The sequence below is a fragment of the Rousettus aegyptiacus genome, unplaced genomic scaffold (genome assembly GCF_014176215.1).
Source record: "Rousettus aegyptiacus isolate mRouAeg1 unplaced genomic scaffold, mRouAeg1.p scaffold_m13_p_2, whole genome shotgun sequence".
Taxonomy (NCBI): domain Eukaryota; kingdom Metazoa; phylum Chordata; class Mammalia; order Chiroptera; family Pteropodidae; genus Rousettus; species Rousettus aegyptiacus.
The window spans coordinates 174,127,330-174,143,281 of NW_023416295.1; the positions used below are offsets into that span (position 1 = coordinate 174,127,330).

At 54.3% G+C, this 15,952-nt stretch overlaps 1 protein-coding gene across 4 annotated transcripts in view; it reads right to left on the reverse strand.

Moving 5' to 3' along the window:
- Window positions 1-9,304: 9,304 nt before the first annotated feature.
- Window positions 9,305-15,952, reverse strand: part of SHISAL1 (shisa like 1) — a 59,657-nt gene continuing 53,009 nt past the window's right edge. For all 4 annotated transcript variants that reach the window (XM_036237636.1, XM_016135739.2, XM_016135738.2 and 1 more), the window contains exon 5: window positions 9,305-12,954. In XM_036237636.1, coding sequence (XP_036093529.1) covers window position 12,954 — 1 coding nt within the window. In that variant the 3' untranslated portion in view covers window positions 9,305-12,953. The remainder of the gene's footprint in view (window positions 12,955-15,952) is intronic.

The window sequence follows — 15,952 nt, forward strand, 5'->3', positions numbered from 1 at the left end:
CATGTGTCTGGGTCCTGTCTGCCCCTCCGCCGAGGGCGGGGACCCTGCAGGTCTTACTCGCTGCCTCCCGTGCCTAGAACAGTGCTCGGCACATAATGGGAATTCGAAAAAGAGGTTTTTTAAGGGAAAGAACTTTCTAAAATTCTGAGCCATCTAACAATGGGATGAGTCGCTTGGTGGTAGTGAGCTTCCCGTCATTGGTGGTATTCAAGCAGCAGGCGGACGAGCACTTGTCAGTGTACACTGGAGGGGCAGAAGCCGGAGGCAGAGCTCAAGCTTCGGGCAACCCCCGCTCCCCTCCAAGGGGCTCCGGCCCTCCAGGGCTCCCGGCCCTGCCCGGCCGCCGCCTTTCTGTGACAGGCCGGGTGGACGCCGTTCCCTCTCCGGGCCGCGGCCTCTCCACAGTATCATCTGGGAAAAAGCGATGGCAGCAGCTACTTGGTCAAACCACCCAGACGGAAAAGGCGGCAGAAGGAGAGACCAATATTTACTCATCGTCACATGTGGAAATTCGGATGGGGAGCCACACATCGATGCTGCTCACGGAGCCCGTCTGGCCCTGGCCCTCGGGCTGGGGCTGCCGAGTCCTCGTTCGTGGCACACTTGCCGCCTCCCCACGGGGTCCGAGTGTCTGCCAGCTGCTCGGCTGCTCTCCAGGGCGATTCGTGGGAAGGAGGGGCATCGGCGGCAGTCGGGATGTCCTTCCCTAAGGGTGCACGCCGCTCCAGACGGGCCGCGTCCGAGCGCTGAGCCTCCAGACGGGGCCACGTCCGAGCGCTGAGCCTCCCTCCTTGGAGCTGGGGGGTGGGATGAAAGGCTTGGGGTGCCCGGGAGCATTCAAGAAACACGGGTAGGAGGTTTGCTCTCTCAAGGAGCTTTGCTGTCAAGAGGGGAAGGAACAGAGCAGTGGAGGGCAGGGGAAGTGGGGGGTGAAGACTTTCGTGAAGACGGGGAGCCAGCTGGAGATGCGGATGCTCATGCTCAGAGCTGATGATGGGGAAGTTGGCTGGGCCCCGATCCCGAGCCAGCACGAATGCGCCAGGGCCAAGTGCACAAGAGGGACTGAGACAGACGCGGCCTGCCCCGCGCGGCCTCGGCTTTGATGGGCCCCCCCAGCCGGAGGGCACCGCGCCCCAGCCGCCACCCCGTGCGGCAGAAAAGCCACACGTTCAACCCGCAGGATCGTCATGGCAAAAGGCCGTGGCTATTTTATGCTACTAAGTTTTCGGGGTGGTTTGTCATACGACAATAGACGAACTGAACAACTGCCCAGCTGAGGCCGTGGTTTGCAAATGTGTTTTAATGGCATGAGGACACACTTGCCTGTGTCACTCGCGAGCGGCAAGTGGGCTCACGTCCGCACGGTGCGCCCCGTCGGTGGTCTTCGGGTTCCGTTTTCCTGTTTCGTTTGGCTCCCTTTCCTCCTTCCTGCCCACCCCACCCCCACGCCACCCCACATCACCCCACGTCACACTGACCGATTCTTCTGAACCCCTGTGCAGTCGCGGATCAGGGGAACCACCCGGTCGCACAGAGGTTTCGTTGCGGAGAGGCGGTCACGCCACGGAACCGTGATCGGACCCGGACTCCCTTGCCTGCGTTCTGCTTTTCCGATGCTTCGGTCCCTCCGGATCCCCTGGGGAGCTGCAGTTCATTCCCTGGCATCGCCGCGTGCATTTCCAGCATGGCCGTTCCATATGCCGGCCTCTCCCAGGGGAGGGCTGCGGGCTGGCTCGTGACAGCCTCCTGCTAATTCTTCAGAGATGTTGTGAGCCAGTTACTCAACGCAGCCAGTAAAAAAATTAAATTCTATAAGCTTGCAATTAAATGCAGTCTATTAAAAACAGGAGTAGTAAATGCTCTAAAGTGCTGTATAACGGTGTCCTTCTGTGCATCTCTTCCCAAGTCTGTGATCAGACATGTCACGTGGGCAGTTTGAAGGGGGCCGTGGGAAGAGCGTGCGCACCACGCAAGTTGGCCCACGTGACGAATCAGGACTCGGCTCCTTGTTCGTGGGTTGTCTAGACGTGAGAAGCATGAACGTTAACGATGAGAATGCGGCTTTAAAGGGTGTCATGTCTGTAGCTATGGCAGTGTGAATGGCACGAAAAATTTCTGGGGCCATTCTCCCAGGGTCTGAAAAAGGTTGTTCCCGTCCCGCAAAGAAGGGCCCCTTGCCACTGCCGGGGGGGGGGGGGGAGGTGACATTCCAACACGTCCTCTTTGATTCACTTGATTCACTTTCATCTGACTCTTCGGCAAATACAGAACTAACAGTGAACGTTTGCCTCGGACCCGCACTTGTCCGTTGGTTGCAACTGTGGCTTGGCTACGGTACGTTTTTGGCAAAAAACCAACATAAACATTCTATGAGACTCAGTTAGCTCTAGACGGTTTACGATAAACAGGATTATGCATTTTATTATCATTTATAAACGTCCTCGCCCATCGTGTATGCGAACGCATTCCACAGTAAACACGGGTGTGCACGCATCGCGTTTTTCCGGGGATCTGGTTGTTTCCCCGTTGACGAGCGAGCACCCCACTGAGTCAGCCTCTCTGTTGATAAACTCATTGTTTGGTTTCCATCCCGACGTGGAATTCCCTTCCGTCCACACTGGGTCAAAGGGCATGTGTATTTTCGATGTTAATAGATGTTTCGGATGCCTTTCCGCAGAGGTGGCAACGACTCCCCTCCCCCACTCCAGTGCCTCCGAAAGTCTTTTCATGTTCCTCGTCCTTTAGATTCATTCCGCGAGTCGCCTCTTGATGTCCTTTTTTTCTTTTTGTAGAGATGGGGTTGTTTATTCTCTTTCTGTCAATTTGCACATGCTCTCCATAAATTAAACATATGCCTCGGATGTGTTCTCTGTGTTTAAATCTCTTGTTCACTTTTGCGTTATCTTTTGTCATACAAAAATTAATTTTAGTGTTGCATTTCTCCTCAAGCTCCTGGGTATCTGCTCGGTGGGGAGTCTCTCTCTACATTGAGAGTATCCATATAACCCTTTAGAATTCCTTACTGAATTTTTATGGTTTTATTCAGGTCTTTAATATAAAGTTTATTTTCACATATGGCTAAAATTAGGGTCCAATTTTATTTTCTCCTGGATAGGCAGCCTATGGTGCCAGTATCACTTGTAAATATTTATGGTTTAGTGAAACAATAATAATAATTAGGTATTCATGAACAATTCCCTGCTATGGAAACACCACTTTTGTTATGTTATCACATACATTATTATATTATCGTGTAAACGCACATATATTTCCGTATTCTAATCTGGCTTTTCTTACGCCAACAGTGTATTGATTTGATGACGGTGTGTTTATAGTACGCTTTCATTTGGGGGTTTTAGGAAGACAAAATCTAACGCCGTTTCTGGGCTGAGGTAATGAAGAATGTCTCTTTTTTATCTCTCTACTTCCCTTTCGGTGGCTTCTACCACCGGATAGCTCCGGCTGAAACTGTGGAGACTCAGGACGAAAGCGGTTGGATCCCGGGTTACTTTGCGGAGGAGTTTCCCTGGGGCGCTGGCCGATCGGGTCATTTTTGCGGAGTGACAAATAACGCTTTGTTTTTCCTCGGCATCGCATATCCCTGACTAATACTTGGGGTTCCTGCATCGAAAGCTAGAATCGATGGCGTTGGTTTAGTGGCAGACGGTGGCTGCCAAGGAAACTGATGCTGGAGGCTGGGGGATGCCATTCCGGTCAAAGGATGTTCTCCGAAGCAGGCTGAGGCTCACTTCGTCATCCACCACCTGGTAACTTGGCATAGAGGTTCTGCGTCTGCTGGGGGCGGGGGTCTTTTATATTCGTGGGGTGCATTGTTCTAAATATGCCCACTGGGTAGTTTTCTTAGTCGTAGTCAATCTTCTGCATTCTTATTGCTTTGTCATCCGATTTTCTACCTGTTACCAAGAGGGGTGTATTACAATCTCTCACGGTAATTGTGGTTTTGTCCATTTCTCCTTGTAGATCCATCAGTTTTTGCTTTATATGTTTCGAGGCCGTGTGTTATTAGGTGCTTACAGAGTTAAGATGGTTGTATCTTCTTTTGCATTAGCTCTTGTAATATTATAAAATGTTATTGTATCACTTTGCTAATGCCTGTTGTCTTTAAGTCTACGAGTATCATCTGTATACTACTATATGACATTATTCTATCATTTGATATTATTGTAGCTACACCGGCGTTTTTGGAGTTTGCATAGTGTATCTTTTCTCATCCTTTCCCTTTCATGATTCCGTGTCCTAATGTTGTGAATGCCTCTTATAGATAATATATAGTTGATGTAAAAAAAAAAAAATACAATCCGACAATTTTCATCTCTTCATTTTAGAGCATCTCATTCACTCATATGCAACATGATTGCTAAAATATCTGGTTTTAAAAACTATTATGTGCTTTTTTTGCCCTACTTGTCCTGTATTCTTCTTTTTTTCTCTTTTCTTCTCATTTTTTGGTTTCATCATGCCCTCTTTGGGATAAGTACCTGCTGCCATTCTATGTTTCCCTTTATATTCGACTGGAAGTTGTATCTTTTACTACTATTTCAACGATTAAAGATCACAGAGTACGTTCTCCCTGGACCATCCAAACCTCACCACCCTTTGACTCCACTGGTGCCCTTCCTGCCTTTTCTGTAATCGTCAGCATGTATTTAGATTCCGTATTTAAAAACCCATAAGCCATCATTACAACCATCAAATTCAGCGCTCGTCACTTAGACCGACTCGTTCATTTACCTTTCCTGCAGCTCTTTGGTCCTTTCTGTTCCATAGAGCTTCCTCCTGGAATCATTTTTCCTGCTCAGAGGAGATCCTCGAGCATTTTGTTTTAGTTGGGGGTACTCATGATGAATTTTGTCTATTTCTATTCTTATATAAATATCTTATTTTACCTTTATTCTTGAAAGATATTTTTTCCGGGTTTCAAATTCAGGTTGGCAGTTACTTTTTTTTTTTTTTTGTTAGCAGCACATCCAGGATACTATTCTATTCTATTTCCAAGTCGGCAGCCTCTCTAACTGTGCTCCTTTTGAGGTAATCTCTTTTCCCCACTCCTTCTCCAGCTGCTTTGAAGATTTTCTTTGTCTTCTGCTTCTCGAAGCAGGCCTACTTTTTTGCTTGAAGCAGCCCGACTTTAATCCCCAAAGGTTACATATGTATGGTTCCATTTATATAAGATTCTTGAAATGACACAAATTACAGAAACAGAGGACAGATTACTAATTGTCAGGGATTCGGGACGGGGTGTGGGCAGGGGGCAAGCAGATACAGCCATAGAAGGGCTACAGGAGGGATCCTCGTGGTGATGGAAATGTCAGGTTAAGATGTAGAGTTTCTCGGATCTGTGGCTTGATGTCTTCAGTCAGCTGTAAGAATTTCTCAGACTTCTATCTCTTGAAATATCATTTCTTCTCCATTCTCTTTCCCGTCTCCTTCTGGAATTACAGTCTGTTACATGTATATACATGTCTGTTATATGTTTCCTATGATGGGTGAGTGCTTGTCACCCTTTTGTGTCCAGGGTCTTCATTCTGGGTATTGTCTGGGTATATATATATAAATCTTAAGGTGCATTAATTCTTTCTTCAATTGTATCTAATCTGCTTTTTTTTTTTTTTTAAATGAACCTTCTCCTTTTGAGATAATTGTCTACTTACATGTAGTTGTAAGAAATCGTCAAAGAGATCCCTTTACCCAGTTTCCGTCGGCAGTAACATCTTGCAAAGTATCACATCTAGGATATCAACACTGATGCCGTCATGATATATCACACTTCCGTCACCTCGAGGATCCCTCCTGCGGCCCTTTCATAGCTACGCCCACTTGCCTCCGGCCCCCACCTCCTCCCTAATCCCTGGAATCACTAATCCGTCCACCATTTCTATAACTGTATTGTTTCAAGAATGTTACGTAAAGGGACTCGCATGGCATGCAACCTTTTGGGACTGGATTTTCTCGTGCGTGCAGCGTAATTCTCTGGAACTTCAACCAGATTGCTGTGCATATCAATAAACAGTTCATTCCCTCTTACCGCCAGGCAGTACCCCGGGGTCTGGGCGTCTGCAGCTCGTTTAGCCATTCGCCAGTGGAAGGGCACCTGGAGAGTTTCCAGTGTGGGGGTACTATGAATAAAGTGTGAATATCAGTTTCTCAGGGGCATGAGAAGACCCCCATGGGGCTCTCCAAAGAAGCTGCAATTTGCCCCAAGAATCCGCCTGCAGCAGCAACCCTGCCCCCACCCCATCCTTTTTTTTTTTCTTCTCCTTTTTCTCGGCCCCAGCCCTGAAGCCGATTGGGTCGGGAGGGAGGAGGGTGCGTCGAGAGTCCAGCCCGGCCCCCCACCTCCCGCTCACTGGGCCACCCTCTGGGACTCGAGTCCCTTGGTACGGGAGGGAGCGCTTTGAATAGCACTTGATATTGAAACAGAATTGAGCTGGCCCTGGCCCCTGGGCTTTCGAGTGACATTGCTGCCACATTGTTAACAGGGCTGAGACCTGGGTGGCAAGAGGGTCCGCGTGGGCCCTGCGGGCAGCGGTTTTTGGAGGCACAAAGCCCCTGTTTGCCTCTCTCTGTCCCTCCCCGAGTGCAGGGGTCAGGTCCTTCCCCACGAACCCGCCGGCTGCCGCTGGTGCTCGGTCCTCCGGTGCTGTTTTCTGAGCCGGGTGTGGAAATCCACTCCCCAACGGAGAGCCGCTCGCACACCGCCGCAGCCCGAGGCGCGAGGGTCCCACGAGATAAGCAGGCAGCAGGGGCCACTGACCATGACAGCGAGGCGCCAAGGGTCCCTGCCTCGCCCACGCTCCTCCCAGCACCCCGTTCTCTCCTTTCTGGCCCGGCTCTTCTCCCTCGGGAGGTGGTGCCCACCTTGCTTCTCGATCTGCCTTGGTGCTGGACACCCTGAGGTTTTGAGGACAGACTCGTGTGCCCTGCAGCCCCCGATGCCACTCTGGGCAGCTCCTCGGCCAGACCCCGCCCTCCGCCCTCCCTGACGGAGAGGCCCGTAACACGAGTGCAGGCCCCCGTGCGCGCATTTCGAACCGCGAAAGCAGATTTTCACACGGGGAAACACTTGACGTGACACTCCTTTATTAAAACCTAGGGACATCTTTATAAAAACTACTGTGTATAAAGACAAAAAGCAGTGCAACAGCGGTCAGTGTAAAACACGTTATTATTGTTACATTGTATTATTATCAGTGTTAATATTAGGAACGTTATTGGTTTTTGGTTTTCCCGGTTATCAACTCCCAGAAGACCCGATGCCTGCACGTGTGAAGTCGGGGTTTACAGGAGAGAAAAACATGTCTGTCCCCACAGCTCTGTGCCCTTGTCCCAGGGACCCTGGGGAGGACGCGCTGGCCTGGGGGGTCGCTGCCTCGTTGGGGCGGCAGAGCCCCTCATCCTCGGAGTCCCCGCTAATTATTGCACATCCCCCACCCTCTGCCTGTTTGGTGATTTGACTGTGGTGAATCCCACCAGCTCGAACGTAGAAAATGAGGGAAGAAACAGGAAGAAACTACGTGAGAAACTGAGGCGAGGTTCCCGGAAGAGAGCCTCTCGGGTCACCAGCTGGGTTTGACTCGTGGCCACACTGGCTGCCCCAGGTGGCCGTGCGCTCTGTAACTTTCCCTCACGTGCGTGGGCGACCCTCCCCCACAGGCTCCATGTGACCGAGGGGACCCTGGACGTTTCGGAGGGCAGGTTAGGGCTCTTCAGCTGGGCCCCCCATTGCACAAACGCAGGAGCCGCTGCGCGCAGCGCCGTCTGTAGGATCGGTGCCCGGAAGCCCATTACCATTCGTGTGACGGTGCTGTAGATGGTGCCCACGGGGGAGGGACGTGGCAGCGGCCCCGAACTTCGGTCTGCCAGGGCAAGTGGGAAAGAGCTGCGTCGCAGAGACAGGCGTTTTAGGTGCAGTGGGACCGACAACCAAAGCCATTCACTCGCCAAGCATGTGTCTAGCACCAGCTGTCTTGCAGGGTCTGGGACAGGAAACTGGGAGTGGGGGGGTGGGGGGCGGGTCAATGCCACCTCCAAGGTCACTTTCGTGGACGGGATAGGTAAGTTCCCTACTTGCTTTGTGAATCTAAGCATTCCTAACTGTTAGGCACCTCTAGTCATTTCCCAGGCGACCCGGCCTCTCCCTCGGACACGCCACGTCCCCCGACACCTCTGTGGACGGCGGGAACTGCTCCCGGGTGGGCACTGGGCGCGGCGCTGGGCAAATATTTGTTGAATGGATGAACGAATGCATCTGTGAACAAACGGGTTTTCTAGGCTCCTCCGTCTTGCCTGACGGCCCGACGTCAGCGTTCGACGTTTTCGGGCCTTGGGCCCCGAGGCGGCACACGGGGTGTTGCGTTTGCCCTCCAAGGAGGGGCTGGGAGCCCTGCGCGGCCTTAGCGGGTGTGCGGTGTTTGCTTTCTGGAGGGGACGGGGCGTCACCCCAGCCTGGTGTGGTGTTCTCGGGTTGCAGGTGGCAGCGACCAGCTGCAGGTGAGCAATGAGCTCGAGAATCCCCAGGGCCCTTCTGCTACTCCAACCTGATTTGCATAACGGACAAGAGGGCCCCAGGCGGAGGTCCCTCTGCCATGCTGTGCCCCCCCCCCCAAGTGTTGACAAGAAATGGCCACGGTCCCTCCCCTCGGGGCGGCGATGTCGGTTGGGACTGAGGCCTCTGCAAATTCATCTGAAGGCCACCTACGGCATGACTCTTCCTGTCGTTGGGGACCAAGGGCCAAGTTGAAAAAATTTTTAAAAAACTGATCATTTTTTGTAAGTCTGCGACCCTGGGAAACTTGTCTTTTTGGTGGCACCGCCTCTGTGGACACGGTGAACGGGGTGTCCGCTGGGCTGGGGAATGGGGCCCGGCGGGGCCGCGGGCTGGAGGGGCGGGGAGCCCGGGTTCCTTCCTGACACGGACAGGGGTCTGCGGGGTCTGCCCTGAGGGTGGGGACAGGGCTGGGCAGGTCCCCCTCGCAATCTCGTCACGATCGACATGACCTCAAGAGAGCTTCGGACATGAGGCGAGCTGGGCCACGCTCGGCGGGGGTCCGTTATCCGCGCTCCTCGCCGCATCCTCTCCGATACCCCTCGGTTCTTCCCCGTCCTGGGGCCCGAATTCGCCTGAAGAGTTTTTCGGATGAGGAGGGGGAAATGCCACTCACCCGAGCTGGCTGCCTGCCCGCCGTTTTCTTAAAACAGCAGAGACAGCGAGAGAGACCGGATCTACCCGCAGAATCGCGTGTGCGCGCGTGTGCATGCGTGTGTGCGCGCGTGTGCATGCGTGTGTGCGCGCAGGCGCCTGTGCGTGCGCCTGCGTACGTGTGTGTGTGTGTGTGTGTGTGTGTGTTTTCAGTTAAGGCCTGTTTCATGTCGGTCAGCGTCCGAGGCCCGCCTGGCGGCGGCCGGCTCCCAACACACCTGCGTGAGCAGGTGGCTCCTCCAGGGGCGTGGTGAGTTCAGAGGTCAAGGTGAGGGGCGAGAGGCCCGTGGGCGCTACCGGCTATTGGTTCTGGGCAGAGATCCCAAAATGCAGCACGGCCACACCGCACTCGAATGAGAAGGAAAGCATAAAACTGCTCGCTAATAACACGCAGTTCCCAGTGGGAAAAAGTCCTCACGGACACAGGCATCGAGTCACACGAACCAGCGTCCGACACCAGTTCCTCGGGGGCACGTTGCGCCTTCTTTCTCTTTGTTTAGTTTTGTTTGTTTTTTGTACTATTATCGTTGTTATTTTTGCGAATTACGTGGCAATGGCCAGAAGCTCACAGGGAAACGGAAACGGCTCGAAGACTCGGGTTTGGGGGTCGCTAAGAAACGCTAACACTATAAACCTTTGCTTGAACTTGTCACTGCCCTGCATCTTCTTCTTGGGGACGCGACCATTGGCGTGTCTGCCTGCCACAGGAGGATGAGGACGTCGTGGGGATGACCCGGGGTCGTTTGGGGCTTTGGGGAGCGCTGGGCATCGGGAGGGACCGAGTTACACACACCTGCCTTCTGTCCTCACCCTGGGGACCTCTCTGTGAGGCGGGTGCTGGCACCTCCCTCCGAGTGCCCGCCCTACACTCCTGACAGGTAAAAAACTGAGGCTCCGGAGCGATTTGCCTAAGGCCGCCCGGCTGGGGAGGGGCAGAGCTGTGGTCTCCGCACTGGGCGCTTTGTCTGTACCGCGGGCCGCCTCGAATCGGTTTGCAAGTCTGTGACGTCTGGTGAGCTTTAGATGGGAGGCCGCCTGCCCCAAGCCGGGCCCTGACGGCACACCCCATGGTGCGGTCGGTCACTCCTCCAGTGGGGCCCAGAGCGGCATCCTGCAGACTGTAAATGTCAGGGCTGCAGATCAGGCGAATCCTAGCCCTAGCTGGTCTGCGTGACAGTGACCAGAGAGGCAATGCCACCAGCTCCTCTTCGGCAGAGGAAGCGCCTCTGCGTGAGCAGCTGTGTGAGCGTCACCCAGGACCATAGGAAGCCGAAGATGCGCGCTCCCTAGAGGCCGGGTCTGGGGGAAACTCGGGGCAGAGAGGGCGCAGGACGTGCCCAAGGTCACCCTGCTCCATGCAGAGCCGATTTGAGTCTGGGTCTCGTGCCCTCCCGTCCCCAGCCCCCAGGGGTCAGGTGCCCCTGGGGCTGCTCACCTGGGAGGCGGCGTGGGCTGACCCGGCCTAGCGCCCTTCACAGCAGCCGCTGCTCTGCAGGGACCAGGCCTGGCGCCTGTCCTGGGCAATGCATGTATGAGGGGAAGGAAGCGCCTCCCTAACCTAGACCCCGAGCGAAAGTCCCCCTGCTTTGCCTCCACTGACCTGTCCACCCTGGTCCCGGCACCACTGTCTGGAGCAGACGGGACTGAGGCCATGGGCCTGGGCCTTCCAAAGCCTACCCGTCTGAGCCTGTCTCCTAGTCCGCGACATGGCGACAGTCCCTTCTTCCTGGGGCCGTTGAGAGGAGGAAGAGCCGGGCTGTGCAGAAAACACTTTACACCCTGGAAATCTGCCCCTGCTTTGTCGAAGGACAGGGCCTTGCCCTGGGCCGTCCCACGCGGACTCAGAGGGAGCCACCCTCGCCGCTCCCGCCCGCCCTCCGGGACAGCCGCCTGGGTTTCTTCTGGTTCCCTGAAACCGCGAGCCCGTTGCTCCCTCGGGGCCTTTGGACGAGCTGTCGCCTCCGCCTCGCCTCACGGGAACGCTCTCGCCCTGCCCCGAAGCTGGCCCTTGCTCGCTGTCGTCCAGATCTGGAGCGAACTATCACCTTCCAGACGACCTGCACTCGCATATGGTCCGACTGAGTTCTCGGCGGTGCGCTCGCTCGAACCACAATCCTCCTTGTTATCCACTGCTTACGGCTCCCCCGCCCCTCCCCCGGCTAGGAGACCGGCGCCGGGCGCAGGGCGCCGCGTCTGGGGTCCGGCTGAGTGAGGACGAGCGTTTGAGCGTTTATCGAGCAGGGCCCACCGAGCTGAGAGCTGGGGCGGATTTTGGTATCGCTGACACCTGCGGGGTGAGTGCGTCTACACTGGCAGCGCGGCCCCCCGCGACCAACGTGGTCCCTTCAGAGGCGAGGCCCTTCCCTGTGTGCTCGGGCCGCGGGGTGGGCCATGGCCGCGGCGAGCTCTGTGGATGGATGCTATGCGCACCTGGGTTTGTGCGAAAGTCCCACCTGGAAGCGGAAGGGTTTCTAGAACGTTCCCCTCTGGGTTGCCATGCTGCTATCGCCACGCCCAGCAGAGATCTGAGTGTCTGTCTCTCCCGCCCGATGGTGCCCCCCCCCTGGGGGCAGGGACGGGGACAGCCTGGCTCATCTCTTGTCCCCGCCACCGCCCGGCTCGGGGCCAGGCACACAGGGAGTGCTTTGGCAGCAAGCGCTGCCTGAATCGGGGCCCAGGGCGGTGACGGAGGAGGGCTTGGGAGCTGGCCCGTCCCCCGAGAAGTAACTAGGTGATGCCCCGGGACTGGGTGGGGGTGCCCTTGGCTGGGAGCTGGGACTTGGAGCTCCTACGCCCCTGACATCAACCGAGGGGCCAGTCTGCTCCCCGCTGTGCGGCTCTGGTCACCGTCCCCGCTCTGAGGAGGGTCTGCAGGAGAAACATCACGGCCCCAGGCGGGGAGAGAGGGCTCGTGAGAAAATGCACAACGCAGTGCCCCCCGCCCCCCGTGCAGAGCCCACTGCGGCCCATCACGCCCACTGTGGCCGTGGGAATGACGTCCACGAGGATGAACGCTTGCTGGCATTTTCCAATCCCCAGCGCCGCCCCCCACCCCGCCCCCCGAGACACAGCCGGCTGGGGCCACGCTCCCCGGGCCCATCTGGCTCACAGCTGTCAGCCACGGCAAACGGCCGGAACCCAAAACACCGGCAAGGACGCCTACCACAACGTGATGTGTGCCCCTCAGAGAACTTGGGGGGGACCAAGAGAAACCGACCAAGCAAACAAATAAACGAACACCCAGATCACACATGTGCACACATGCGCGCACGCTCACACACACACTCACACACGCACACACGCTCACAGCCAGTACTCTGACACGGACAGGCCCACGGGCCACTACTGGAGGGGACAGAGGCCAGGGAACCATGGAAACGACGCACAGGCCTAAATCCTTCTGGCTCGAACGGCCAGAGGAGTTCTGTGTTGGTCATCTTGAGTCCGTAACGCTGTCACCTTTCAGAAGCCACCAGCCCAAAATGGGACTATTGCTTGCGGACGGGTGGCTCAGAATCCCCTCCCCTGCACCTCCGGGCCCCCACCCTGAGTTTGCTCCTAACGGAAGAAGCCCGCGGAAGGGGGTTCGGGGCGCAGGCGGCGTCTCCTCCTCGGCCACCGTCGCGGCTGCCTCGGCTCTCCCGGGCATCTCCGTCGAAGCTGTTCTTTTTCGAGGCCGCACTGGGTGCTCCGGGTCTCACCTCCCCCATCCTGAGGCACGGCAAAAGGGTTTTCTGGGGAAGCAGAAGGAAACGAAATGTCACACGGTGTCTCCTCCACGGGGACACCCTGGGGGCATTTCTCTCGGGCCTCAGCGCCAAGAGGACCCAGTTTTCCTCCGAGCCATGACCTCTGTCTTTGCCTCCTGCATATCAAGGGACATTCGACATTAAGACTGGGAGCGGAACAGGCCGGGCCGTAGACACTGGCTCCACAGAGGACGAGGGCAGCTGCCCCGGGGGTGAAGCCGAGGAAAAGCACAGCGTCGGCAGTGGAGCGAAAGACCCCAAATCACAGTTCATTGCAGATGAGGTACACGGAAAATCCAACGGCATCAACAGGTTAATTATCGCAACAGACATGGTTCCACAGCGCAGCGGTCAGCACGTCCGCTTTACGCACGGAAGGTCCTGGGTTCGCGCCCCAGTGGGACCACGGTCCCGGGTCTACGGCCACGCCAGCCCCAACAAGCCCGATGTTGATCTCGGAAGCTAAGCAGGGTCGGGCCTGGTTAGCACTTGGATGGGAGACTGCCTAGGAAGCCCAGGCGCTGTAGGCATCATCATCATCATCATCATCATCATAATATTAGAACAGAGAGGACAGATATAAAGATACAATTTTCAATCCATGAGAAACAGATCAATTCACAAAACCAACGGTGTTCATCCACCTCAACAATGACCAGCGTGACTGATTACACGTCCTGGCTTGGGACAGTCCCAAGTGACATCCGCTGTTCCTACATATTTGTACTTTCGTTCCCCTTTGTGCTCAGAAGTGTTCTGATTTTGACGTTCGACCACACGGTCACCCTTGTGATAGCAAATTTAAAAATATTAAGAACAGATACAGATAGCACCCACACTTATAATAAAAACCATTAAGAATCATCGAATCACACCGCTGGATACAACCACATCCTCTGAACCCACGGAGGGGAAACCAGGGCCCTCCCCGCACGGGAGACCAATGGGGCGGGGTCAGGACCGCAAACTCCGCCCGCGGGCACTTACAGCTCTGATTGGCGGGTTAAGCTGCCTTAGTTGCTTCTCCTCTCAAAACCACCTCCCAACAAGGACAATGAGGAACAGAAACACGAACTCCGTCTGTGGCAGGCACTGGGAATTCTCTGTCCTGTGTCCATTTGTAGGGCAACTGCCCAGCCACGAACGCTCACCTTTCCAGACTCCTTTGCAGACAGGGTGGTCATGTGACCCAATCTGGCCAATGCCGTGCAAACGGAAGTCTACTGGGAAGGGGACATGAATCTAGCAAGAGCGTGAGAATGAAGGACCCTGAGCAATGCAGGCGGCGTGGAAAGCAGAGGGAAACTTGGTTCCAGTGGCGGTCCCCGGCTGCCCACCTCCACACCAGTGCAGCCGGGTTTCTGCTACTTGCATCTGATTATAGCGCGTAACTGATAAAACATCTTCGACCAAGCTCTGGTACATGTTAGCAAGGGCAGGGCGTGCCGTCGAGAGAGGGGCTCTGACAAAGTCAGCACGGCCCACGTTTCCAGAGGCCGAGCCAACCGTGCTCCCCTGCACCGCTGGGAACACGCGTATGGACCCTCAGGGGCAGCGATTCCATGGAGCCTTTTCCTCTGCTTCGCAGGAAAAAAGCCAGGTCCTCGTCTCCCTTCGCCTGCTTTATCTTTCTCTGTGGGCGCGTCCCCACCTGGCATGCCTCCTACTGCACTTGCTGGTCCAGGTTACTGTTTGTCTTCCCCAGCTGAAAAGTGAGCCACCAGAAAGCCCAGGTGTTTGCGCGTTGCGTGCACTGCCGGGGTCTAGAACAGAACCTGGCACATAGTAGGGGTTTAATAAATATCCGTCGAATGAACGAACCGAGAGTGTAAAGCCCGGATGAACCATCGTTAAAGTATAGAGTCAACAGGAAAACTTTTCGAACACTGTTTTGAATTACGGTTCCCAGAGCCCTTCTTATATAAATCACTAGAGGACGCACTCAGGATGGACGGAACCACTCTGGCCAGAACGCTGGCAGTGAGAATTTATTTCACCATAGGACCGTGTCCGAAACCAATCTAAGGATCGTGACTATTACAGAAAAGAATGAAAAAGGAAACAGAGAATGGATAAATAATGACAAGAGAGGTAGAGGTGAGAAGGAGGGAGGTAGTACATGTGAACTATGTCTTCTTCATTTATAGTTAGAGTAAAATTAGAGGTACCAAGGTAAATAGAAAAAAAACAGTCTAGAACATAATAAAATCAACTGAAATCATTTAATGGAAAAGAGAGAAGAGAAAAGAAAATAGAATAATTCTAATTTGGACATCATTCATATCAGGGAGACAATGAACACCGTCTAAATAAATAGAGGATTAAGGGTATCATATCGCAGTATAATTATGAAGATAACCATGGGATTAAAGACACAGCTTTCCAATTGTCAGAAGACATATACACAAAAAACTGAAACAAAACAGAGACCATATGGTGAAAATCGACAAGCCCCACCGAAGCTATAAAAGCAGAAAGTGTATTATAAACTATGATGACAGAACTCAGACCAAATATAGCTGCCGTATCGGTAAGTGTTAATGAGCCATACATGCGGGCTTAAAAAAAAAAAAAAAAAAAAAAAAAGGCCTTCAGACTGGATTACAAACAAAACCTGCCAAAGGTGGAATGATTCAGAAAGGTTGGATATAAAAGAGCAGGCAGGTGGCGAAAATGTTCTGATGCACAACAACGATGCCCCTGAGCTGCACACTTAAACATGGCCGAAATGGTAAAGTGGATGTTATGTACTTTACCGAAAATTTAAAAAATGGGCAGAAACATTTAAAAACAAAAACAAAAGACGAAAACCAAGAGAAACCAGGGGTCTCAACCTGGTTGTCAGAGCTGAAGTCGGGGCAAGAAACATTTCACGCGAAAAGGAAGAGCACTCTGTGGGGGCCGAGGACGAGCGTCGCCCTCGAATCTAGAAGGAGCGCGTGTCTGCGCCCCAAATAACAGAGCTTCGAGAGTCATCGAGCGA